Raw genomic sequence first — 27,979 nt, 5'->3', positions numbered from 1 at the left:
CTCAGCCACTGTGCGTGACCCTGAGCAAGTCACTTAACCTCCTTGTGCTCCATCCTTCGGATGAAACGTGAAACCGCAAGTGACTTGGCAGCAGCAGTTGTGATGCACAGTTCACCCCCCTATTCTTTGCAAGTCGCTTTGGATAAAAAAAAAAAAACATCTGCTAAATGACAAATTAATAATAATAATAATAATAATAATAATAATAATAATAATATAACCAGGACTGGGAGTCTTATTTCCATCCCTGATATTACATGTATGGAATGGGTTGCCTAGTTATGTTTCTGATCAGCACTGATGGGCTAAATGGCCTCATTTGTAAACGGTTTTACAGAGTTTCCTCTGTCTTCAGCCTGTTTCAGTCTCCGCCCCCGTGTGTGATATAGAGGGCGGGGTCAGGCTGGGTGGGTGTGGCATGCTGGTTTCCCTGGTGACTGTGCAGGGAGGAGGCGGTGCCATTGTGGGTGCTGTGCTGCTCTCTCAGGGAAGGGGGCACTGTGGAGCTCTTTATCTGGATGATGCGCGTGTCCATCACCTCACAGTCTATCTGCATCATCACCTCGTATCCGCGAGAGGAGTTATACACAGTCTCTGAGAGACAGAGAGAGAGAGAAATAAAATAAAGCTTTCATCTAAAACACAGTAACCCAAACCCCAAACTCCTACCATCATAAAGCCCTGAAGCACCAGCTCAGCCAACTGGTCCTCAAGCTCACTGCACTGAGCCACACTGACATCAGTCAGCTTCAGTTTGAACAGTAATACACACGCACACACACACACAAACACACACACAAACACACACACGGAGACAGCTTGGGTTTGAACAGTAATGACACGCACAACACACACACCACACAACAAATACCACAGCCTGTAATTGTGGTGTGTGTGTAACACACACACACACACTTACCCAGCCTCTGTGAACACCTGAACATTAACACACACACACACACAATACCACAGCCTCTGTGAACCCTGAACATTAACACACACACACACACAAATACCACAGCCTCTGTGAACTCTGAACATTAACACACACACACACACACACACACACACACACACACAAATACCACAGCCTCCGTGAACCCTGAAAATTAACACACACACACACAAATACCACAGCCTCTGTGAACTCTGAACATTAACACACACACAAACAGCCTCCAGTGAACCCTGAACATTAACACACACACACACACACACACACACAAAAACCACAGCCTCCCTGAACCCTGAACATTAACACACACAAACAGCCTCCAGGGCTAAATAAAACAAACAAGCCAACAAAGCAGAGCCTTCAATAAGGGAAGAGGCAAGAAGACGCAGCAAGCTGAGCCAGGAGATAGAAAGGACAGAGAAGCGAGGGGGGGGAGATAAGAGGGAGAGTAAGAGAGAGGAGAGAGAAGCGAGGGGGGAGGAGATAGAGGGAGAGTAAGAGGAGGGTGTTAGAGTAAGAATGTGGGAAAGAGAAGGTGGAGGGAGAGAGACAGGGAGAGAAAGAGGGAAAGAGATGTCAAGGCGAGGGAGAGAGACAGAGGGGTGAGGGGTGATGTTTTTGGGGTGCGTTGATTAGGTACCGTTGAGTGCCATGGCTGGCATGACGAGAGACATCTTGGGGCGTGAGGTCTTGTTGTGACTGATAGCGGGAAGCAACAGGTGATCCTGGGGGGACACAGCACAGGAATTAGACATACAGGACTGCACTGCATCGGACTAAACTCTTCTCCCGCTCTCACCTTAGTGAAATTAACACAAATTTTAGATTATCGTAACTCTGGTTTCCAGATATAGAAAAGTAACCATTATCGTATGGGCATTTACCTCCTAAAGACCCAAATCCTGAATATTGATATGCCAAAGCCGCTCTCTGAGCCAGTGACGAAGTCATGACCCGCCCCCGAGGACACAAAAGCACTGCACTCACAGATCTCAGTGCCATTTTTCCTTCAAGCCTGCTGCGATCATGGACATAGCGACCTTGAAGGTTAATGGTTACATTTCTATTTCAGGGACCAGGGTTATGATGATAACCTAATGTTCCCTTTCAAGTGCGAAATGTAACCATTACCATATGGTTAAGTATACCAAAGCCGTCACAAGGGCAAGCTTGCAGAACGACTGGAATACTCTATTCCTGTGTTGTCAGGGTCAACTGAAAAGCCACTCTTAACACTCTAGTTCCAGAACCAGGGTTTTGAGGATCCACGACATTAAGTCTGTAAAACCTAGTAAAGGTATGGGGATTAGCCAAAAGCGCAGCATTGCAAATGTCCTTGACAGATGCACTCTGGAATAAAGCCCACGAAGTTGCCATGCCCCTGGGGGAATAGTCAGTGCAATTTTCTGTAGGGGGCAAGCCCAGCTCATAGGTAGTACTGACTGTGTCTGTTATCCACTTGGACAGCCGCTGCTTAGACAGGGCTTCGCCCAATAGCAGACAAAAAATTGTTCTGACTGCCACTAACTCTTCGCCTTATCAACGTCGTACACCAGGGCACGCACTGGGCAGAGTGTATGGAGCTGTCACTCCCTGTCAGACTAGAAAGAAGGTGGATGGAAAGACTCCAATTCCACAGACTGGTTGACATGGAACGCCGAGATCGTCTTCGGCAAAAAGGCAGGATTGGTACGGAGTGTAACCTTTGTCCCGGCCCCTGTAAAAATGAAGCAAGCTTTCGCTATCGAGAATGCCTGCATCTCACTCACCCGCTTTGCGGTGGTGACAGCGAGCAAGAAAGCCACTTCAAATGATAAAAATGTCAGCTCAATTGAATGCAAGGGCTCAAATGGAGGCTTCCCGAGTGCATTAAGCACCACTCCAGCGAAGAACAATGTCCTTCATAGGTGGCTGAAGCCACCAAGCCCCTTTCAAACATTGCCCCGCCAGGAAGTGAGCTCCTGGGGAAACCGAGTCAATTTTGACAGGGCAAGCTAAAATTGCTGCCAGATAGACGTTTAACATGGAGGGGAATTTCCCCCGTCAAATAGGTCCTGCAAAAATTGCAGTATCACTGCCATAGGAAAGGTTGTGGGGTCAAATCCACGAGGCAGACGCCACATCTGGAAAACACCCACTTGTACCCATACTGAGAATGCGTGGACACTGCTCTGGCATTCTGTAGGGTGTCAAAGGAAAGCTCTAGGTGGCTCAAATGCTGCCATTCAGGGGCCAGACCCAGAGCTGCAGGCTCAATGGGTCAGGTTGCCATAAGGTCCCCAGTGCCTGACTGAGCAGGTTGCAGCGCTTGGAGAGTCTCCACTGCTGGCTGCTCAGGAGCTGCATCAGGGTTGAAATCCAGAGTCTGCTGGGCCACTAAGGGGCTTCTGGGAGCACACTGGGCCGGTCCTGCCTGATTTTCCACAGATACAGCAGGAGCAGGACGAGCAGTGGGATGGCGTAAAACAGAAGCCTGTGGCCCCTGGGTATCTGTCTCCTATTATGGAGAACCGGAGGGTCCAGTGGATTGAATCCTGGGAGGCAAAGAGATCTATCTCTGCTCTCCCAAACCTCTCCCACATGAGGCACACCACCTCAGAAAAAGCTGGAGCTCTGGTCGGTAGTGGGCTGGAACCTGTTTGGTACCTGGAAGATACCGGGTCATTTTGATACTGGTTTGGGGTATTTAACACTGGGTCGGTACTGGTTCAGGACTGGTGTGGTATTGGTACGGTTCAGTACCAGTTCAGTGGCTTTTGCACCTTGTAGGACTGGTTCTGTGATTTTAGCACCAGGTCAGTACGGGTACGGTCCAAGACGGTGCTGGGACCAGTGCGGTGACCTCGCCTGGTTCGGTACCAGGCTGGGAGCGAAGCAGGTCAGTGACCTCATCCCGGTTCTGCACCAGGTTGGGAACAGAGCAGGTCAGTGACCTCGTCCTGGTTCGGTACCGGGTAGGGAGCGAAGCAGGTCGGTGACCTCGTCCCAGTTTTTTACCGGGTTGGGAACGGAGCAGGTCAGTGACCTTGTCCCGGTTCTGTACCGGGTTGGGAACGGAGCAGGTTGGTGACCTCGTCCTGGTTCTGTACCGGGTTGGGAGTGGAGCAGGTTTGTAACCTTAATACCGGTTTGGTATAATTCCACCAGTTCGCAGTCACTGTGTGTGGCAACGTACAGGGATGCCCCCTTGTAATATTGTTGAAGCTGACATCCTGGGATCCTTCAAGAAGCTGCTTGATGAGATTCTGGGATTAATAAGCTACTAACAACCAAACGAGCAAGATGGGCCGAATGGCCTCCTCTCGTTTGTAAACTTTCTTATGAACTACATAACCAGAATACAAGTTCTTAAGACCCTCTCTTTATTACCATTTGAAATAAAACGTTTCACACTCTGTTTCATTACAAATGAAGAGTTCCAGCTAAAAGTAATGATGCATCACATACAGTACTTAAACAACATAACACAGGGCTCAAGGCAGCAGCAGGACATAACAAGCTATACGCTGTAGTGCACACAAAACACGTAATTAGTAAAAACTACTACAATGATTAGTTTAAATATCACATAGAAATTTGTTTTAAAAACAGAATAAATGCTAAATATATACAGATAGAAGCAACAATGTACTCATCTGAACAAGGCTCTCCGGTCAGGTCAGGCTTCAAAGGAAAAGTGGCGCTAAGATCTGTGAACGCAGTGCTTTTGTGCCCTCAGGGGCGGGTCATGACTGCATTACTGGCTCAGACAGCAGCTTTGGCATGTCAACAGTCAGATTTTTAGGAGCTAAATACCCATACGGTAATGGTTACATTTTGTACGAAAGGGAACAGTTTTTCCCTCCTCACCCTCCTGAATGACACTACATAGGTGTCCTGTCCTCTCCTCCCTCCCTCTCACTCTCCCCCTCCCTCTCTCCTCTGCCCCTACACCCCCTCCCCCCTCTCTCACCCTCCTGAATGACACCACATAGAAGGTGTCCTCTCTGCGGTCGATGGCCTCCATGAAGTCCTGGTGCCTGGGCTGGAGTCCGGGGTAGAGCTGCAGCTGACTGGAGGAGACTCTGAGCAGAGTGGAGAAGGTGGGCAGAGAGAGGAAGTTTACAGCCTAAGCGCCAAACCATCTAGACCACGCCTACTGTAGCAAATACTTAATCCAAAGTGGCAGAGCACTAGATGGAACTGGCTCTCGCTTCTATATAGACACTGTGTGTTCTAGTGTTTGTTACATATCTATGGCAGGCAGCTAGAATTGAAGAGCAGCTCCTGTCAACAGTGTTGCAAGGAAGACCCCTGGAGAGAAGTTTCACCTACTGCAGCCTTTACTACCAGCTTGATTTGCCACAATGTACAGGTAAGACGTTCAGGTGCATCTTATTAAACTCCTAATAAAACCAGGAATGAATCAAACTGCTATGCAATGGGAGTCTTATTTCCATCCGTGTTCACTCCGGTATTTTGCAGGTCTTATTCCAAATAAACTGTAAGACCAGAGTAAATGCGATTGACTGTCTGGAACATTGTGATGAACAGAACCAGGAATGAATCAAACTGCTATGCAATGGGAGTCTTATTTCCATCCGTGTTAAAGCAGGGTCATTCAAGTGATTCCAATAAAAACACCATAAAAATGCGATTTGACATGCTGCTCATTGTGATGAACAGACCTTTATAAATCATGGGCATAATATCCAGAGTAATCTTGTCTTATCGATCTTCTCAATTCTTCAACCTTCTCCTTTATTCATTCCTTTCTCTCTCTCCCTCCCTCCCTCACCCTCACCTGTCAAGCGTCTTCTGTGGATGTATTGGAAGGTATCTTGCCAGGTTAATCTTCCTCTGCTGGGCTTTCTGTAACACACAGCAAGATCCGTGACAGAGCTGATCTGCATACAACACTCGCAGACAGTGTGCACTGTTAGTGTTGCAGTGGTACAGTTCTGCAGCGTATACTGTACAGTGTTGAGTAGTTACAGTTCAGCAGCGTATAATGTACAGTGTTGAGTAGTTACAGTTCTGCAGTATAGAATGTACAGTGTTGAGTAGTTACAGTTCTGCAGCGTATAATGTACAGTGTTGAGTAGTTACAGTTCTGCAGTGTATAATGTACAGTGTTGAGGAGTTACATTTCTGCAGTGTATAATGTACAGTGTTGAGGAGTTACATTTCTGCAGTGTATACTGTACAGTGTTGAGGAGTTACATTTCTGCAGTGTATAATGTACAGTGTTGAGTAGTTACAGTTCTGCAGCGTATACTGTACAGTGTTGAGGAGTTACATTTCTGCAGTGTATACTGTACAGTGTTGAGTAGTTACAGTTCTGCAGCGTATAATGTACAGTGTTGAGTAGTTACAGTTCTGCAGTATAGAATGTACAGTGTTGAGGAGTTACATTTCTGCAGTGTATAATGTACAGTGTTGAGGAGTTACATTTCTGCAGTGTATACTGTACAGTGTTGAGGAGTTACATTTCTGCAGTGTATACTGTACAGTGTTGAGGAGTTACAGTTCAGCAGCGTATACTGTACAGTGTTGAGGAGTTACAGTTCTGCAGTGTATACTGTACAGTGTTGAGTAGTTACAGTTCTGCAGTATATAATGTACAGTGTTGGAGTTACAGTTCTGCAGTGTATAACGTACAGTGTTGAGGAGTTACAGTTCTGCAGCGTATACTGTACAGTGTTGAGGAGTTACAGTTCTGCAGTGTATAATGTACAGTGTTGAGTAGTTACAGTTCTGCAGTGTATAATGTACAGTGTTGAGGGGATACCTGAGCTATCTTGGCTTTCTTTGCCCTGGGGCTTTTTTCTCCTTTCTTGTGGTTGATCTGGTGCCTGTGGACCCAGCCCCTCAGCTCATCAGCCAGCCTGCGAGCAAACAAGAAGAAAAAGAGTAAAACTAGTGACAAGAGCAGAAACTGGGATCCTGGCCAATCCCAGCCCAGACACTAGAAAGGGGGCATTCATCAACTGGCCTGCAACTCATGCAAATGTGTGGTCCCTCTGTTCAACTATTCAGCAACAATTATGGGACTTCAAAGGGGTACAACAGCTTAGCTAATTCTGGATAATATCCAAACAACTGTTTAATTACATCGAGGGGAGGCAGGGAGGGAGGCAGGCAGGGGGCTGTACCTGAGAGACTCAGTCCGGTTGAACTGCCGGCAGTCTGTGGAGGTGAAGAGCCGGTCGATGTCTCTGAGAACAAGGTCCTTCATATCCGAGAACGCAGCCGTCACATTCCTGAGAGAAACAATACAGAAAAGAATGGATAAATAGATGAATGAATAGACACACACACAAACAAACAAGCAACAAGAAGGAAATGAACACACAAAGAAGAAAATGAACCTGAGCATGCAAGCACACACAGGGGGTCCTCATAATCACTAAGTCGGACAGTGGCGAGCAGAGATGTCTGACTCTTTGTTAGAAGCAACTTAATTTATTAGAGGTTTGCCCACTGATGATATGAATGAGAATACAGAGATGGGAACCCAGATTGAAGTTTTGCAGGTATCAAGTAAAGGCCTGAGCCAGGAGGAGAATCTGAATCTTGCTGGGAACAAGCTGACTTATTAGATATGGACTGGATGCTATAGAATGAAAGACATTGCTAATAGTAATGTTGTAGAATCCTGTATTTTGTATTCTTTTGAATAAATATGTGTAAGGTCTGAGAAAGAGAGCTCCTGGTATCAAAAGGTCAGACCGACCTGCTGAAAGTAACAAAACCTCCCTTATCAGGCAAAAGCATCTTTTTAAATTAGACTCAGAGCCTTAAAACATTCTGATCCAGCAAGAGCAGAATGGCACACACTATGGAACAGAGTTAATATGTCAGAAGCAATCGAACTAGGATAGGTATGTGGTTTTAATATAGTAAGAAAAAAACAAGTACTTAAATAAATAAGAAACCTAATATAATAACATGAAGTAAATGTATGAGCAGTCCTAAGTTTTAATATTCAAGGATGCATTTGCTGACAAGCAGATGCCCAATTAAAAATGAACCTCTTGCCTTCTGTGTAACTTTACATATGCAGTGAACTCATGTTTTAACCTTGTCCTTACCTGCCTGTAGTAAAAGCAGTGTTGGAAATGACTATTTGGTTTTGGTCAATGTAGCTGGGATTATTTGATGGTCAGCAATTTAAAAGCCAAGATCCTCCCTATAATGAGCAATCTCGTTAATATTGTCGAACAGAAATACCTTTCGAGTAAGAGAAGGTAGGAGTTTGTATTAAAATAAACATTTTTATATTTATAACAGAAATTAATTAGAACCTGGCAAGAAGAGATGGAGGCACAGAGCGTAGGGCGGTTTTACTGAATTAAGCTAAAGATTGGTTTAAAAGTATTAGAAAATGTTTACAGTAATGTTTCATATTAAATCAACACCAAAGATTGGCAAAAGGCTAGGATGTCTTAATCTGCTTCAACTGGAATTTGAACGAACAGAGAAAGAGGTCAGATTTAGTTCAGTCACTATAAAACTATTACTTTCTAATATGTTAACAATAGATGAAAATAACTGTACCTTCCACTGACAGCTTAAATTACTTCATAACAGATCAAAGTATCTGAGTCATTTCAAGTTAAAAAGAGTTGACCAGATCCTTCTAGAATATATCATTAACTCAAAGATAGGAACTGTCAAGACAGATTTAATTGGGACTCCTGATGTATTCAATGGAGGGAAAATCCTATATAAGCCCAGAGCAAAACCCCATTCGACACCATTGGTACCTTGATCTTGCAAGCTGGCGTGGTCCATGCTCTGAGGGTCTCTGAAAAACTGATTGCTGTTTGGTCAAAGTCAAGTCTCTACCTTTTTCAATATATCTTATACTACTCTTCCATATGCTGGTAGGTAAGCATATATTTGAATTTATATATCGTTTATATTGGATAATTTGCTATAAGGTATAGGATTTATATTTTAGCTGTGGAGAGTGATATATGATGTAGGACATAGCTGTGGGTGCTGCAGCTTTTTGCGTTTTATAGCCTGAGGGCTAAGCATATAATAACCATGTCTGTGTTACTGTATTGAAGTACTAATGCTGTTAAACCTGTAGAAGCACTGGATTGCACAGATCGCCTATTACTTGAGAGTTACAGTGGTCTGGGCAACCAACCAATCCAATTTCTAAAGTATTTAATAAACTGAAAAGAGCATTACTACTGCTCTGATTCGTTAAAACTTCAAATTAAATTATTTTCTTGATTATGAAAAAGTTGTTTGGACATACCACACCGAGAGCATGAACATGACCACTTAGAGCAGTTTAAAACATCTCTGTCCTCCTTAAACGTCTCCCCCGAGTTTAAGAGTGTGCTCAGAGCATATACATAAATAAAAAGATTAAATAAAATATAATAAATATAAAAAATAATAAAATATACATAAATAAAAAGCAATTCTGACAAGCTATAAGAACATAAGAGAGGTTACTAAAAAGAGCGGGCCATTTGGCCTCTCTTGCTCGTTTGGTTGTTAGTAGCTTATTGATCCCAGAATCTCATCAAGCATCTTCTTGACGGATCCCAGTTTCTCCTTCAACAACATCACTGAGGAGTTGGTTCCAGGTGTCTGGGAGTGTGTGACAAAAGACTGGTGAAGATCGGTGCAAAAAATCAAGACAGTGACAATGTTCAGCATACAGCGTGACAGACAGATAGACAGAGACGGACGACGCAATTAGGCAAAATCCTAAGCGTGTGTGACACTGCTAGTTTATGCACTGGCTGCAAAAGCATTTATGATCTTGAACATTTAACATTTATTACTGTAAAATCTACACAGCATTTACTGTTCTGTAATTGAGAGGAACTGTATTACCTCATGCCAAGTTATCAGCGAAGCGACAGAACTGCTAGTGACTATCTATACAGCACGGACAGTTTACGTGTTTTCAGGGTATTGGCGCAGCAAAAGCAAATCAGCCAAAGACATCATTTCATTTTACTTTGTAGTTCCCAACACACTTAAGTGAAATGTAGAAGAAAAAGTCAATACCTGTCACATAGTAAGAGAAAAATAAGTTGCCAAAGTAAGGTAAAAATGTCCTTCTCCTCCTCCTCCTTCTACCAAAGTACTTTTTTGCAGACTCCAGGGAGTTTTAATCCACGCATATGTATATTGCAGGACACCCGAGTTTAATGACAATTAACTTGCTTTGTCAACATGGAAATATATTAGGGAAAGCACTTATTGTGACGTCTATATCATTTATTTTAGCTTTAAAACGGAACATTTGCCTGCAAAAAACATCTTTATATAAATGTAAAAAATATCTTGTATACGTGGGATTTGAAACTATAACCTCCAGTTTGCAAGTGTGTTGTGTAAACTCAGTGCTACTCGATTAGAAAACAAGCAGTATTTTGAAAGATGACGTCAGCCAGCTGAGATTCTAAGGACTTTGTTATATTGGAGATTTTGGAAACTTGGCTTGTGTTTTTGATATCTCCATTTTAAATGGCTGGGCACTTTTGATAACTTGGCGTTTTTTCACATTTCCAGAGTGTTTTTGTTTCAGATACATTACACCGAGTCTATGAGAATGGATTTTCTGTCTATGTACGAGTTTGGTGATACAGTGCAGAATGGTTACTCTGAACGGGAACTCTAACAAGCTTGTCACAGGAAATGCAGTTCAACACATTCTCGCCCTCCCTCAGCCCATATTCCCTGAAACCTTATCTAGAAAAAAACAACTGCATAGATAGAGAGCAGCTGCTGGTCGGAACTGCAGGCTTAACCCCTTCCTCACCACAAGAGGCCAGTTTTTTCTAGTTTCCCCTCAGCATCACTGATGAAGGCAACAGTCAAACCACTTGTATCTGTTTGTCCTTAGTTTCTTAGATTCTAGGGGCCGTATAAACTGTGCTGCACCTGGGATACAGTCTTTAAGTGGGCTTAGTTGCTTTTGTCTCTCGTCTCGCGTCTGACTGAAACCTCACCACAGATTTAGAAAGACAAGGATCAGCGGCTGTCTTTAAAAGCAGAGTGAAATGGTGTCTGTTGAGGCTCGTAGACTGCGTTACTTTAGAAGAAAGAATCAACGCTGACTACTGAGAGCTAAGCCTCTGAACTCTGATCCAGTGACTCCTGGCTGTTAGTTCTGTTTTTCAACAGGCATCATTTCAAACAGAGTGACTAATTCTCCTTCAAGTCTTATGGAAAATTGTTTTTTTGTTTTTTTGTCAGATTATATCAGGGGTTGTTCCTTAGCTACTGTGCAAAACATGCTTGCTTTCCAAAACAGTCAAACAGTCAGGCTAGCTCAGTGCTTCAGAGACCTCAATAGCCAACCTCTATCCTTTGCTTCAGTACCAAACAGCACCCCCCAGCACTGTGCTGGACTTTTTGTTTATTATTATTACCTTTATTTATAGTCCTTTCTACATAAATATGAACCCTGTCCTCACCCTCACAGTTTCATCACAGTTGAACAATTAGATTATCTAGATATACCCAACATCAACATGCAAGAGCAATGCTCTCAATAACTTGTGCTAAAGAGTGTCTTATCACAACTGGACACATGCTTACATTTTAACATATATCTAGAGCCGTGTCTTATATAAATAAAAATCAGGGATGGAAATAAGAATCCCATTGCATAGCAGTTTGATCCATTCCTGGTTTTACTGTGAGTTTCCACACCCGAGATTGTTACCTGTACACTGGGGCTAATGAAGATTGTAGAAAAACCTGGAATGGGTGGAACTGCTATCCAATAGGAGTCTTATTTCCATCCCTGAAAATAAATACATAAATAAAAAAGTAGTTTCTGCAAGTGCTTTCTTCATCATCAGTGTATTGAATTGGTTTTAGAATCCGTGATGAAGCGACTCTGCAGTTACAAAGTGGTCTGGCGACACACAGACGACTCAGTGAGCCCCGAGTTTTGCACCCCAGTCAGGGATAATAGAGAAAGCACAAGACCAGGCTTGTTGGGACATGGCTAGCAAACCACAGTGAAGACTCCCACACAGACGAACGAGGAGACACCTGGAATACGCTCACTGCGCATCACCGTCACCAGGGAGACCACGGAACAGCATAGGGGCAAACGAAACACTCTCGCACATAGAGTGCATTATATACTATAAGACAGACAAAAACAGGGAGTCTCCATATAGCCCCAGGTGCTGGTGAACTCGATCATGTTCAAGAAATGTCATCAAATTGAAGCAGCAGTTCTCTAGATGTAAACATGTACATGTGTAACAGACAGCCTCTACCTGCCCCCAGAGTTTCAACAAAGAATGCTCTTAGCAAGTTTCATCAAATCAGTCAAGTGGTTCTCTAGATGTGTAAAGCGGTAAAGAGTCTTGATAATAATCTCACAGACACATACCTGAACAGTGCTCGTTTACCAGCTCTCTCGCTCTCCTCATCCCCTTCAACCATCCCCCTCTTTTCCTCCTCCTCCTCCCGTGATCGCAATGTGATCGCTCTCTCTCTCTCTCTTTCCTGCTCTCGCTCCACTTCTCGTCTCTGCTGGAACTCCAACAGGTGTCTTCCTGTAGGAGGCACCGGCCCTTCCTGTCTCGATGGCTTCAACTCCCTGTCCGTGATACTGTGCGGGTAAAATCAGGAAAAAAGCCAATTAAAAACACCTGTGCGACTATAAAGCCCTGTATAGAACTACAGCAACTACCCAGCATGGTGTCTATAAAGTTGTAATCCAGTGTGCTGGCATTGCTGGCCAGATCCTTGCTGTACTGTACTGCACGGTTTGGTTTGGTTCTGTACTCACCTGACGGGTCCGAAGCTAAACGCAATGAACAGCAGCACGGCCATCACACACACAGCCTTCCTGCTGCCAGCCGAGCCCAACCGGACCGGATCAGAACCCTGCAGATAGAAAGAGAGAGAGAGAGTCAGAATACACACACGGAGAGACACACACACACACAGTCTCCCAGCCACTCACCTCTGTGATGAAGGAGTCCAGTCTCTTCCTGAGTGCTGTGTTCTCTCTCCTCAGCCTCTCGTTCTCACACAGCGCCTCCTGCAGTTTGGTCTCCAGACCCTGCAGGTATTCCTTCTTCTTCTTGCGGGACTGGCAGGCGCTCTCCCGGTTCTTTATCATGCGCTGCTGCCTCCTCAGGACCTTCACCTGAGAGAGAGACAGAGAAATAATGCATCCCTTCAGTTTAGCTTTAGTGCGGAGATACAATAAGGAAGGGATACTAATCAAAACTACAATAGATTCATAATACAATGGAATTATTACTTATTTATCTCAAACTGTGACCTGGGTTTTTAAACATTAATCACTGCACCTTTAAACCAGGAGTGAATCTGAACTCTGAGCGCGTCTGGTCTACACTGACACCTAGTGGACAGAAACAGAACTGACCCTTTTAGATTAAGAACTGCCTGTCTTCTAGCTGTGTATGTGTATTCTATGTATGCTGTGTATTCCAGCTCACTGTAAACGCACATCAATGTCGAAACTGCTGGTACCCGTTTGACAGGGTGCTGGTACAATGGGTTTGCTGGTTACTGGTTTGCCGGCAGCGCTGTTGAAGGGGGCGGTGCTGGGACCAGTGGCTCCAGTGACGGGCGATGTGGGCTCCACTTTAATCAAACTGGGAACTGGGCCGAGACACAGCAGGTCTGATTGGGACAGAACCACTGGTGACAGAGAGAGCGAGAGAGAGAGAGCATTGAGTTTTAAAAACACTTTATTTTATCATTATAAATATTTTATAACTAAAGCCACAATAAATATTTTAAAGTAAAAATAATTAAATATACAAGTACAAGAACAAAAGTATTACAGACCAATAAACCCCCTGTAAAACCAACACTGCACCAGTTCATTCAGGTCACCACGCCTCCCTCTCCTCACTCACAAACACACACACTCCCTCCCCAATACACCACGCCTTCCCCTCCTCACTCACACACACCCTCCCCAATACACCACGCCTCCCCCTCCTCACTCACAGCACACATCTCCTTATGTCACACACATCTCCTCACCAAGACTCAACACGCCTTTTGACCGCATCAAAGCACACTTGTCTTTTTGTAACCAGTTATAATCGGGGTGCACAAATGGGGTTTGTTTTGCAAACATTCGGCCTTTCTTGGCATCACACCAAGTCGGTTTACTAAACAAACTCGCTCCCCTGCCTCACTAATATGACAAACCCTCCCCAATACACAACTCGCAGTCCCCCCTTCCTCACTTAACACCACTCACCCTCCCATTACACCTCCTCACCCATCCTCACTAACAACCAACACCATCTCAATACACCTCGCTCCCCCCTCACTACAAATCACTCACACACCCCTCCAAGGGAGACCTCGCTCCCCCTCCTCACACACACCCTCCATGTAATCACCAAATACCAACGCCTCCCCCTCTCACTCACACCCTCTCCAAATGACACCTCGCTCCCACCTCCTTCCTCACTCACACCACCCTCCCCAAATACACCACCTTACTCACCAAACCCCCCCTACACTCCCACTCACACCACCCTCCCAATACACCATGCCCTCCCCCTCCCAACACACACTCCGCCTCCCCCTCCTCACTCACACCCTCTCCAATACACCTCGCCTCCCCCTCCTCACTCACACCCTCTCCAATACACCTCGCCTCCCCCTCCTCACTCACACCCTCTCCAATACACCTCGCCTCCCCCTCCTCACTCACACCCTCCCCAATACACCTCGCCTCCCCCTCCTCACTCACACACCCCTCCCCAATACACCACGCCTCCCCCTCCTCACTCACACACACACCCTCTCCAATACACCACGCCTCCCCCTCCTCACTCACACACACACCTCCCCAATACACCACGACTCCCCCTCCTCACTCACACACACACCCTCCCCAATACACCACGCCTCCCCCTCCTCACTCACACACACACCACACTCCCTCCCCAATACACACACACACTCCCCCTCCTCACTCACCCACCTCACCACCCTCCCCAATACACCACGCCTCCCCCTCCTCACTCACACACACACCCTCCCCAATACACCACGCCTCCCCCTCCTCACTCACACACACACCTCCCCAATACACCACGCCTCCCCCTCCTCACTCACACACACACCCCTCCCCAATACACCACGCCTCCCCCTCCTCACTCACACAAACTCCCTCCCCAATACACCACGCCTCCCCCTCCTCACTCACACCCACACACACCCTCCCCAATACACCACGCCTCCCCCTCCTCACACACACACACACACACCACGGGGTTATCACGTGCACTCACTCACACACCCTCCCAATACACCACGGCCTCCCCCTCCTCACTCACACACCCTCCCACAATACACCACGCCCTCCCCTCCTCAGGGGTCACACACCCTCCCCAATACACCACGCCTCCCTCCTCCTCACTCACACACACACTCTCCCCAATACACCAAGCCTTCCCCCTCCTCCCAGTGTGTGTTCTCCCCAATACACCACGCCTCCCCCTCCTCACTCACACACACCCTCCCCAATACACCACGCCTCCCCCTCCTCACTCACACACACACCCTCCCCAATACACCACGACTCCCCCTCCTCACTCACACACACACCCTCCCCAATACACCACGCCTCCCCCTCCTCACTCACACACACACCCCTCCCCAATACACCACACACCCTCCCCTACACCCGCTCCTCTCCTCACACACACACACACACACTCCCTCCCCAATACACCACGCCTCCCCCTCCTCACTCACACACACACCTCCCCAATACACCACGACTCCCCCTCCTCACTCACACACACACCCTCCCCAATACACCACGACTCCCCCTCCTCACTCACACACACACATCCTCCCCAATACACCACGACTCCCCCTCCTCACTCACACACACACCCTCCCCAATACACCATGACTCCCCCTCCTCACTCACACACACACCCTCCCCAATACACCACGACTCCCCCTCCTCACTCACACACACACACCTCACCCAACCCCCCAATACCAATACACCCACCTCTCCCACACATCACCCCTCCCTCACCACCTCTCACCTCACACACACAAACCTCCCCAATACACCATGCCTCCCCTCTCTCACTCCTCTCACACACACACACACTCCCAATACACACGATGATCTCCCTCCTCATCACACACAACCTCACACTTACACTCCCTCCTCACAACCCCACACCACACCACGATACACCACGACTCCCCCCTCCTCACTCACACACACACCCCAATACACCACGACTCCCCCTCCTCACTCACACACACACACTCCCTCCCCAATACACCACGCCTTCCCCTCCTCACTCACACACACACCCTCCCCAATACACCACGACTCCCCCTCCTCACTCACACACACACCCTCCCCAATACACCACACCCCCCCTTCCTCACTCACAGCACACACCCTCCCCAATACACCACACCCCCCCTTCCTCACTCACAGCACACACCCTCCCCAATACACCACACCCCCCCTTCCTCACTCACAGCACACACCCTCCCCAATACACCACACCCCCCCTTCCTCACTCACAGCACACATTTAAAATGGCCAACTTCGCTTGAACCAATACAAAGTTGACCAGTAAGCATCAGTCCCTCTGTCTAAAAGTGAACTGGGCTGCTGCAGTGGGCCGTTGGTGAAGACGTGAAGGAGCGACTCCACTGTGATGAAGAAGAGGCACTGGACACTGCCTCCTGGCTCCACATGGCTCAGGTAGCGGTTAGTGGCTATGATAACATACAGCACTCTCCACTGCAAGTCTCCGGACCGCTTGGGCAGGGGCAGCTTGTACATTACCCTCCAGACAGGGGTTACATAAGAACATAAGAACATAAGAAAGTTTACAAACGAGAGGAGGCCATTCGGCCCATCTTACTCGTTTGGTTATTAGTAGCTTATTGATCCCAGAATCTCATCAAGCAGCTTCTTGAAGGATCCCAGGGTGTCAGCTTCAACAACATTACTGGGGAGTTGATTCCAGACCCTCACAATTCTCTGTGTAAAAAAGTGCCTCCTATTTTCTGTTCTGAATGCCTCTTTGTCTAATCTCCATTTGTGACCCCTTGTCCTTGTTTCTTTTTTCAGGCTGAAAAAGTCCCTTGGGTCGATACTGTCAATACCTTTTAGAATTTTGAATGCTTGAATTAGGTCGCAACGTAGTCTTCTTTGTTCAAGACTGAACAGATTCAATTCTTTTAGCCTGTCTGCATAGGACATGCCTTTTAAGCCCGGAATAATTCTGGTCGCTCTTCTTTGCACTCTTTCTAAAGCAGCAATATCTTTTTTGTAGCGAGGTGACCAGAACTGCACACAATATTCAAGATGAGGTCTTACTAGTGCATTGTACAGTTTTAACATTACTTCCCTTGATTTAAATTCAACACTTTTCACAATGTATCCGAGCATCTTGTTAGCCTTTTTTATAACTTCCCCCATTGTCTAGATGAAGACATTTCTGAGTCAACAAAAACTCCTAGGTCTTTTTCATAGATTCCTTCTCCGATTTCAGTATCTCCCATATGATATTTATAATGTACATTTTTATTTCCTGCGTGCAGTACCTTACACTTTTCTCTATTAAATGTCATTTGCCATGTGTCTGCCCAGTTCTGAATCTTGTCTAGATCATTTTGAATGACCTTTGCTGCTACAACAGTGTTTGCCACTCCTCCTATTTTTGTGTCGTCTGCAAATTTAACAAGTTTGCTTACTATACCAGAATCTAAATCATTAATGTAGATTAGGAATAGCAGAGGACCTAATACTGATCCCTGTGGTACACCACTGGTTACCACACTCCATTCTGAGGTTTCTCCTCTAATCAGTACTTTCTGTTTTCTACATATTAACCACTCCCTAATCCATGTACATGTGTTTCCTTGAATCCCAACTGCGTTCAGTTTGAGAATTAATCTTTTGTGCGGGACTTTGTCAAAAGCTTTCTGGAAATCTAAATAAACCATGTCATATGCTTTGCAATTATCCATTATCGACGTTGCATCCTCAAAAAAATCAAGCAAGTTAATAAGACACGATCTCCCTTTCCTAAAACCATGTTGACTGTCTCCCAGGACCCTGTTACCATATAGGTAATTTTCCATTTTGGATCTTATTATAGTTTCCATAAGTTTGCATATAATAGAAGTCAGGCTTACTGATCTGTAGTTACCTGGTTCAGTTTTGTTTCCCTTTTTGTGGATCGGTATTACGTTTGCAATTTTCCAGTCTGTCGGTACCACCCCTGTGTCAAGAGACTGCTGCATGATCTTGGTTAGCGGTTTGTAAATTACTTCTTTCATTTCTTTGAGTACTACTGGGAGGATCTCATCCGGCCCAGGGGATTTGTTTATTTTAAGAGCTCCTAGTCCCTTTAACACTTCTGCCTCAGTTATGCTAAAGTTATTTAAAACTGGATAGGAACTGGATGACATGTGGGGCATGTTGTCAGTATCTTCCTTTGTAAAAACTTAATCATTTAATATATTTGCTATTTTTTTTTCTTCATCTACGATTTTGCCATTTGTATCTCTTAAACATTTAATCTCCTCGTTGAATGTTCGCTTGCTGTTGTAATATTGGAAAAACATTTTGGAATTGGTTTTAGCCCCCTTAGCAATGTTCATTTCTATTTCTCTCTTGGCCTTTCTAACTTCCTTTTTGACTTGCGTTTGCAGTTCCGTGTACTCTTTCTGCGTACTTTCTTTTTGGTCCTTTTTTAACATTCTGTAAAGTGCCTTTTTTCGCTGAATATTTTTTTTTAATTGATCTATTAAACCATTTTGGCAATTTAGTTTTACATTTAGATTTGTCTACTTTAGGGATGTAATTGTTTTGCGCCTCTAGTACTACATTTTTGAAGAACAATCATCCTCCTTCTGTGGGTGTTTTCTCTATTTTACTCCAATCTACTTCTGTTAGGGACATCATGAGGGACAGAGAGGTGAGCTCTCCACTTAGTGTCCACCGCGTTCTTCAGCTGATTTCATACAACTGTTTCTTGTCTGTTGTGTGGAGAGCCACCTCTGTCACTCTGCCCATTGACTCCTGCTCCTCCTGTGGCACTGAAGGGGAGACCAGTGCTGTGGAGAACGGGTGCTCCTCCTTTGGGGCCAAACAACAGGGTCACACACAGCGAGTCAGTGGCTGAGCCGGGATTTGAACCGGGACCTCATGGTATCAAGCCCTTTTCTTTAACCACTGGACCACCAAGCCTCCTATTTATTTATGTGCCTTGTGAACACCAACTTTCACCTTGACAGGATAAGTGGTTTTACAATATATGGAAAAAATGTGAAGTGTGACAGAACTAGACAGCCCCCCAAGTCTTTGCCAAGGGTCATCACAATCAGATTTGGACATACGATTCTCTAGATATATGCAATTGTGACATCAGCAGAGATCCAACAAATCTCTTTTAAACATTATGGAATGAACAGTTTGGATTAGTCCAGTTTTTCTACTTTGCAGGGACATTTTTCAGACCCACACAGACCAACGCACACACAAACACAGACAGAGACACAGATACACACACACACACTGGCTCTGTTTCCCTCTCCCAGTACCTGGCAGTGTCTGCTCGATGCTCTTTACAGGTTGCAGGATGATGGTTTTGGCCGGGCTGCTGGTCTGTGTTACTGGGATGGCGGCCACGCACACTGGTTTAGGCTGGATCGCCGGCTTACTGCTCAGGATCGTATTGGCTTTCCGAGTGCTCGTGGAATGAAGAGGTGCTTTGGTATCCCCTGGTAAAAACACAGCAGTGAGGTGAAGCACGGAGAAGATAATGAACCAGCCCCTTCTGAAAGATTACTGCTTTAGTATCCCCTGGTAAAAACACAGCTCAGTGTAGTGAAGCACAAAGATAATGAACCAGCCCCTTCTCAAAGTTTACTGCTTAGGTATCCCCTGGTAAAAACACAGCTCAGTGTAGTAAAGCACAAAGATAACACTATGTAACACAATTTTTGTTCCTGGGTAGTAAGTGTTATTTCCTAATTGCTTATGCCTTTAGAAGTGAGTAGTTTTTCGAGATTTACAATTATACTGTAAATTTACAGTATAATCGTAAATCTTGAAAAACTACTCACTTCTAAATCTTTTGTAGTCATTTTTGTATTACTTTAGTATAAATTCATGTTAATTTGGATTCAATTGTTGTTTTTTTCTGACTTTATGTGAACAAAAAGATACAAATTTGCCCGTTCTCCCATTGGAAATAGTGATATTTTGAAATTTACCTGTCCTGGTCACAAAAGCAAAGTTTGTGGGGAATAATAGCCATTTTCTATACTTTTGAGGCATAAGCAATTAGGAAATAACACTTACTACCCAGGAACAAAAAAAAAAAAAAATGTGTTACACGGTGTAATGAACCAGCCCCTTCTCAAAGTTTACAGCTTGGGTATCCCCTGGTAAAACGAGCCAGCCCCTCTTCCTGTCACCTCTCTCTGTCCTCCCTTCTCTTCTCTCCCCCCTCACCTGTGGTAGTCGGGATGCTGATCTGCACGGTGTTGAGGGGGGGTGTCAGGATGTCCCCAAACATGTAGGGGGGTGTGGGGGGGTTCTCAGCCTTCACCCCATCAACTGTCCCGTTAGAGACCAAACCCTAAGAAAAAAAAAAGCTGGAGATTATAACCCTGCTAATATGAAAACATTCCCTCAAATAGCAGTAGCTTTGCAAAATAACTGCAATCGAATCTGACCTAGAGAATCACAGAATACAGCTGCATACTGAATAAGCAGCAATATCTCAAAGCGCCAAGTCTTCATCATCTAAACCCACCTTCACTCCATGGCTTCAAACTCATCACACTAGCTGTGCTGCACGCAGTCCTGGGTTTCAAAACCCCCTCAGATTATAGAAATGATCAGGAGCTAGGAGTGTCCCACGTAACCCCCTTATAGCTGCATAAACTCTATTAGTGACCCTATAGACAAAGGGCAGACTGATTCCTGTTGTGATGAGATTCCTGCACATACCTGGTCGTTTATATACCTGAACAAGGGGAGGGAGTTCTGAACCCAGGACTGGGTACAGTTGGGCTCCCATGAGTGTCCAGCAGTGTTAGTCTTATCTGTGTGTGAGCAGGAGTTATAGAATCGTTAGCATGCTGTACTGCTCTCGGCAGAGGAGAAGGACGGAGGAGAGGGAAGGAGAGAAGAGAAGAAGGGGTGAGTGTTTCACCTGCTGGTAGAGAGGGAGGGAGGGTGGAATGGAGAAGAGCGAGTGTTTTACCTGCTGGCAGAGGAGTGTGTCTGTGTTGGAGGACAGGGAGGAAGCTGAGCAGTGGGAGGAGGCTGGGGAGGCTGGTTCGGACTTCACCTGAAGCACTGCAACACAAAGAACACGTGATAAACATGTGAGGAGCACACGATGCATGAACATTTAAGAACAACTGAGTCATCTGAAACGCTCCTACAGCTTGTCCCCCAAGTCCCTATACTAGTGATTCCAGCGGGCCACTTGTCCTTTAGTTTCATGGAAATTGAGTCGCCACTGCAGGGAGACATGGTCCCTTACCACAGCCAGGAGCTTGCAGCACGTCATGCAGTAGTTCATTAGTTCCGTATCCAGAATGAAAAACTTCAGGGGAACGGCCAGTCTTTTACAGTGGACATCTTGGCAGGGTCTGTAGTGATGCCACCCGCCCCAACGACATGGCCATGGAAGTGCGTTTTCTTCTGTAACAGGTGGCACATCAGGGGTGGAGTTTCAGTCCGGCCCTCCGGACACGCTTAACACCGCCTGCAGGTTTGCGAGCGCGTCAGAGAATGTGGTATACCATCAGGCTGTCCATGTACACCGGACATGCTGTCCGGGGAACTCCAGCCAGTACATGCTCCATCAGGCGCTCAAATATCGCTGGAACATTGCACATTCCAAACGGCATCACTGAAACCTGCCATAGACTGCATTCCCAGTGTCAATGTGGTGCTGTACAAGAGGGCACTGTCCTCTGCTTCTGAGAGAGGCCGGGTCCTGCCCCCTCACGTCTGACGAGCCCTCCTCCTCTTCAGGTGATGCGCTGATGTTGGCTCGCTCAGCCGGCTCTCCTCCCCTAGTTCCCAGTCCGCGGCAAGATGAAGACAGTCTTTGACAATGAACACAGCCCCATCTTGGCCATTAGGTCCAGCCCCAGAATACAGCGGATATGGATATCCGCCATCCAGAACATGTGTTCAAGTAGGAGGCGATCTCGTCGTCACTCTTACCTCCGCTCCCCTCTCCTGCGGCGCCGCAGACCCACTTCATGGCCCGGTCTAGACTGCCCTCCTCGAGCACGGATTATATTAAAGATTCTGTGGATTTCTCTGTGTTATTACTGTAGGATTCTCTCTCAGATTATATTACAGATGCTGTGGATATCTCTGTGTTATTACTGTAGGTTCTCTTAGATTATATTTAGGCTTGCTATTATTCGACTTTAATTTTTTTGCCAAATCAAGGATTAATATCGATGTTTATTTTAGAAAGAATTTACCGAATGGGTGAAATCGACCTTTATGCTTTAAAAAAAATAACAGACTTGCTATGACATTGAGATACGTCACATTTAATGAAACCGCTTTAATCATAATCAACACGCAACAAAACCATGGTTACCAGCATTCTAACTGAAATAACGTTTGGTCACAGCGGAGCTATACCTTGTAAAGATACAATTAAAAAAATGTCTTAAATAAACTGTAGAGAACGCAGCATATAAAAGTGTATTACACCAGCTTTTATAGCGTACATTTCCAAGTAAAAATAACATGCACGGGACAAAACCTAGATAGTTGAACAGAAACAACTTGCACTTATTATTCACAGTCTGAGCTCCCCCTCTCCTGCTTCAGCACAGCCAGACTCAGAGTCACTGGAAGGCAAGGCAAACCAGCCCGCTTCGTCCTGCCACGGAGACTTCAGCCGTCGGCCAGGGTATTGCGCACAATATTCAAGAAGTGTTTTCCTCTTGCACGCCATTTTTAAATCAAACTAATAACTACCGTATACCTAAAGCAAAAAGGTTACCTACACCTTAACCCTCAATTATTGACACACAGTCAATTTTTATTGCCAAGAAAAAGTACTTAAAAGTAAAAAATGCTCAAAACAATGTGTGCCTCATTCTAAACCACTACGTGTCAGGTGTGCACTGGCTGTCTATTGACAGGTCTGGGCTTGCTTACCTGTCAGTATGTCTTCGTTTGCTTGTTTCCATGGAGACCGCACATTTTCTGGGTCCAGCGTCAAGACCAGATCATTATCAAACTGAGAAACCAGAAAACAAGCAAAACAGAGAGTTTATAATGGAGACAGAAAGAAGGAAAGTGCTGGGCTGCAGTGTGGAAGGCAGTGGGTTTGAGTGGATCAGTGGTTAGTGCTGGGCTGCAGTGTGGAAGGCAGTGGGTTTGAGTGGATCAGTGGTTAGTGCTGGGCTGCAGTGTGAAAGGCAGTGGGTTTGAGTGGATCAGTAGTTAGTGCTGGGATGCAGTGTGGAAGGACGTGGGTTTGAGTGGATCAGTGGTTAGTGCTGGGCTGCTGTGTGGAAGGCAGTGGGTTTGAGTGGATCAGTGGTTAGTGCTGGGCTGCAGTGTGGAAGGATGTGGGTTTGAGTGGATCAGTGGTTAGTGCTGGGCTGCTGTGTGGAAGGATGTGGGTTTGAGTGGATCAGTGGTTAGTGCTGGGCTGCACTGTGGAAGGCAGTGGGTTAGAGTGGATCAGTGGTTAGAGAAAGCGCTTGGCTTGCATTGTGGAAGGCAGTGGGTTTGAGTGGATCAGTGGTTAGAAAAAGCGCTTGGCTTGCATTGTGGAAGGAAATGGGTTTGAGGAGCTTGTCCAAGAAGCTGGGCTGCATGTTTACCATGGAGTCGTAGTGCAGTCTCTGTAGACAGTCAGCAGACTCCTCTCCTTCCTCCATACTCTCACAGTTATACAGACAGGCATCTGAGAGAGAGAGATAAAGAGAGAGATTTTCAGTATTGTGACTTCATTGTGAAAGAGAGGCTATTTTAACAAACAGCCTGCTAACCACAAACACACTTCCCACTTGAGCTATCTCTACAAACACAGTGACACACATAAGGCACAGCGATAGACCAATGCATGCAGAGAGAGTGAGAGAGAGAGAGAGAGAGAGAGAGAGACAAACACTTGTTTATAGAATTCATGACTTATCTGCACTTACTCCCATACAGTGTAGACTGTTGACTAAACTCCAGAGGGGGTGGGTGGGGATCAAAACAATATAAAGTTACAGGGCAAAAGGAAATACTCTTGTTACAATGTAAAGTAATACAGTACTTTTAAAACACTTTGAAATGCACCTCTACATCTTTCAGCATGGCCTCTGTCCTCGTTAGGTGGGTTTGTCAGGTTTTACCATCTTTTACTACATTGTATTTTTTTCACCCTAGTAGCTGCACTCCAAACATCCAACCCAAGGGCAAGAAGGCAATTTCGTACTCATTCATAAAACAACTAAAGAGAAATACAACAAGCCTATAGTGTGCATTATCTAAGAGGGGATTGAATAAAGTGATATAAAAGGGGATAAAAAAAAGTTAAAAAAGGCTACATAGAAGTGATTACTTTGCCAAAAAAATAAAATGAGAAAAGATGGATAAGGGCGTCTGCTAAGCAATTAATATTTATAATAATAATAACTATTACCACTATCAATAATAACAATAATTATTTAAAAAAATCTCAAATAATAACAATAAAGCAAGCTGCATTTGAATTTATTGGGGCCCCTTTCATGAAAGCACACTTTACTAGTTAAAAAACAGAACTACTGTGTTTTGATTGCTAGTGTTCTCTCCAGCTCGTTTCATAACGCATGTCACAGCTACTAGCTCCTTGTGGAAGAATTTTACAAAATTAATTCTGGTTTACTTATTGTGTTCATACTTAGCGTAGGTGTTTTGGGGGAAAAACCCAGCAACGGTGTCCATATAAATTAGCAATTTATATATGCTGAAGACCCAAAATGAGTTAGAATGCATATTGCACGTTGCGTTTGAAAGTATTGCAATTTTAAGCATAGAATCAGGGTGCAGGGTGGTGCTCTTGTTTGTAGCCCTTATACCACATATGATCATAGAATATATCTGTGTAATGTGAAATACAATAGGTGATTTTTACTAAGCTGTAAATTTAAATACATACAGTAAATTTATACAAATACATTCTGATTTATACAAACTGTGGTCATTTGCTCTATTCATTAAAATTATTTGAATGAATATTGTTTTAATGTACGGTATAAATAAACAGCTACTGGACAAAATTCTCACTACTTAAACTTTAGCGAGGGGACTGGGAGGGGCTGAGATTTGTCGGTGAAATAGCGGTTAATAATAATAATAATAATAATAATAATAATAATTATTATTATTATTATTATTATTATTATTATTATTATTTGATGTTAGCATTGGGGGACGAGTTGTTGTACACCCATATTCTACCTGAACATCACATCAGTTCTGGAACACTTAGCTGTCACTTCAGCCAGAACTTTTTCCTTCTTTATTTTAATTTGATGCTGGTTTGGCATTGCTCACGGTCGGGGGGGAAAAACCACACAACTGCAGCGACACTGCCAGACAACAACTCTGTGACTGAAATCCCTGGCAATTAAGCGCGCTCAAACTCAGCTCAGCTTTACAACTCATAGCTAAAATTTTTGCCGGAAGTTTTTTAAATTTGGAGAGGCATTGCGGCAAAACAGGCTGGGCAGCACGGCAATTGCTGTTGGTTATTTTGCACCCTGTCTACTCTCCCCCATTGCCCTGCTTTCACTAAGTCTGTCTCGACTGCTTTGTTTAAGCAAATGAACTGGTGGAATTTGAAGCAGTGTAACAGTATCTTGTCCCTCACTGCCATGCAAATGAAACACAGCCAAGACAAAATCAAACAACAAGGCAAATCTAAACAAGAGCACCACCCTGCGCCCCTACAAACAAGAGCACCACCCTGCGCCCCCACAAACAAGAGCACCACCCTGCGCCCCCACAAACAAGAGCACCACCCTGCGCCCCCACAAACAAGAGCACCACCCTGCGCCCCCACAAACAAGAGCACCACCCTGCGCCCCCACAAACAAGAGCACCACCCTGCGCCCCCACAAACAAGAGCACCACCCTGCGCCCCCACAAACAAGAGCACCACCCTGCGCCCCCACAAACAAGAGCACCACCCTGCGCCCCTACAAACAAGAGCACCACCCTGCACCCCCACAAACAAGAGCACCACCCTGCACCCCCACAAACAAGAGCACCACCCTGCGCCCCTACAAACAAGAGCACCACCCTGCGCCCCTACAAACAAAAGCACCACCCTGCGCCCCCACAAACAAGCACCACCCTGCACCCCTACAAACAAGAGCACCACCCTGCGCCCCCACAAACAAGAGCACCACCCTGCGCCCCCACAAACAAGAGCACCACAAATCTAAACAAGAGCACCACCCTGCGCCCCTACAAACAAATCTAGCACCACCCTGCACCCCCACAAACAAGAGCACCACCCTGCACCCCCACAGAGCTGATCTTTAATGTAAAGCATAGTTCTCAAGGCCCTTTATTTTACATTTCAAATTTATATAGATTTTTCCGTGGGAATTTAAAATACAGTCCCAAAAAATGTTCATAAAAGATCACATACATAATTAGAAAAAAAAAACAAAAAAAAAAACTAATAGCTTTATTAAAATAACTGTTTTACTTGTCAGAGCTGCTTCCAGTTTATCTGGACAGTGCCTGACAGCTGAATAACCCTAATATATTACTGAACTGTCTGTCTCGCTTTGCTGTTGTTGAAGGATGCTATCTGAGCTCCAGTCGAGCCGACAGGCTGTGATTGGCTGACTCATCAGTTGCAAGTACAGGACTGGGTGCTTTCTTTGGTGCACAGTATTGATGGCTGGTTTGGGTAGATAATTAAAAAAAAAATTCTCAGCTTCTCAGTTTAGTATTTGCTGTCAAATAGATGTGAACTGAGCTTTCAATACCCCAAGTGAAAGTAAGAGAGCTGGCAATCGCGCAGATTGACTTTCAGTTTGACTCAACAGTTGATGCCGTGACATTCCAGCGGGCATCTACTGTCCATCAGCTTGAAGCTACTTTTCCAGAAATGCTGCATAATAAGCCATGCTTTACAGTGAAAAAATACAGCCCACTCTGGTCAGAGCACACAGTGAGCCCACAAGGCAACCACTGTGACCTCTCAATGGTGGACTGGATGATAACCTGTATGCTACTCTATACGTATTGCATTATGTTGTATTGTATTGTGAAGGAAGCACCCGCCAACTGAGCGCCCTCAACCATCTGGCCCTGTCTCTGTCTGATCCTACCTGCTGTCTATCCCAACATAACTGAGACTGCAGCTTTCATAATCTGCACTCGTCACTTTTAAGCACCCATTTGCAATACATCTGAATTGAAAGGGTAAAAGAAACGTGAGCAACACAAGAAACATGACTGTCTAAAATGTTAATTTTAACACGACCCGAACAGTGTATTTGGTGTATGTTAGAACGCCTGTGATCTCAATAACGAAACAACAAAGCGTAGTATTTTAATTCTTCAGCTGCATTCAATAATAACGAAGACCACGACATAAACGGAATTTGTATCACGTAAACAAGTAACTCACTATTTACAGGAATCAATTCAATTTCAAACACGAATATTTATACATATACGAATGTATTCAATCTAGTATCTCACCCCAGTCTTCGCTTGTCAGAAGATTGTCGGCAAAAAAGCGACTGTCGAGTTCAGAAAGCAACTCCGTCCCCATCGACGCGAATAGAGATTTACAATACAGTAAAAATTAAAAAAAAAGAAAGTGAACACACCGCTCTGAAACAGATATAAGTCGTTATTCATAAAAAGTACAGTAATTTTAGATATAAAACTATTTCTATTATATATTTTGTGTTCATGCAAAGACAAACATCGCTCGATTTTGCCTCACGCTGATACAAGGAAACATTGGAGTCCTTACTGTA

At 45.0% G+C, this 27,979-nt stretch overlaps 1 protein-coding gene across 1 annotated transcript; it reads right to left on the bottom strand.

Moving 5' to 3' along the window:
* Positions 1-207: 207 nt before the first annotated feature.
* LOC121299050 (cyclic AMP-dependent transcription factor ATF-6 beta-like) lies at positions 208-27,979 on the bottom strand. Its single transcript, XM_041226540.1, has 16 exons — positions 27,696-27,979; positions 23,822-23,904; positions 23,148-23,229; positions 21,211-21,305; positions 20,454-20,580; positions 19,538-19,717; positions 13,419-13,612; positions 12,906-13,091; positions 12,729-12,826; positions 12,327-12,548; positions 7,090-7,197; positions 6,726-6,822; positions 5,739-5,806; positions 4,908-5,019; positions 1,596-1,680; positions 208-594 (listed from the first exon to the last, which is right to left on the bottom strand). Exons 1-16 carry the CDS (start codon positions 27,766-27,768, stop codon positions 362-364), a joined length of 2,043 nt encoding a protein of 680 aa, XP_041082474.1. The 5' UTR covers positions 27,769-27,979; the 3' UTR covers positions 208-361.

This window comes from Polyodon spathula, chromosome 24 (assembly GCF_017654505.1).
Source record: "Polyodon spathula isolate WHYD16114869_AA chromosome 24, ASM1765450v1, whole genome shotgun sequence".
NCBI lineage: Eukaryota > Metazoa > Chordata > Actinopteri > Acipenseriformes > Polyodontidae > Polyodon > Polyodon spathula.
The sequence above is the reverse complement of the archived record's forward strand: the minus strand, read 5'-3'. Positions and strand labels throughout refer to the sequence as shown.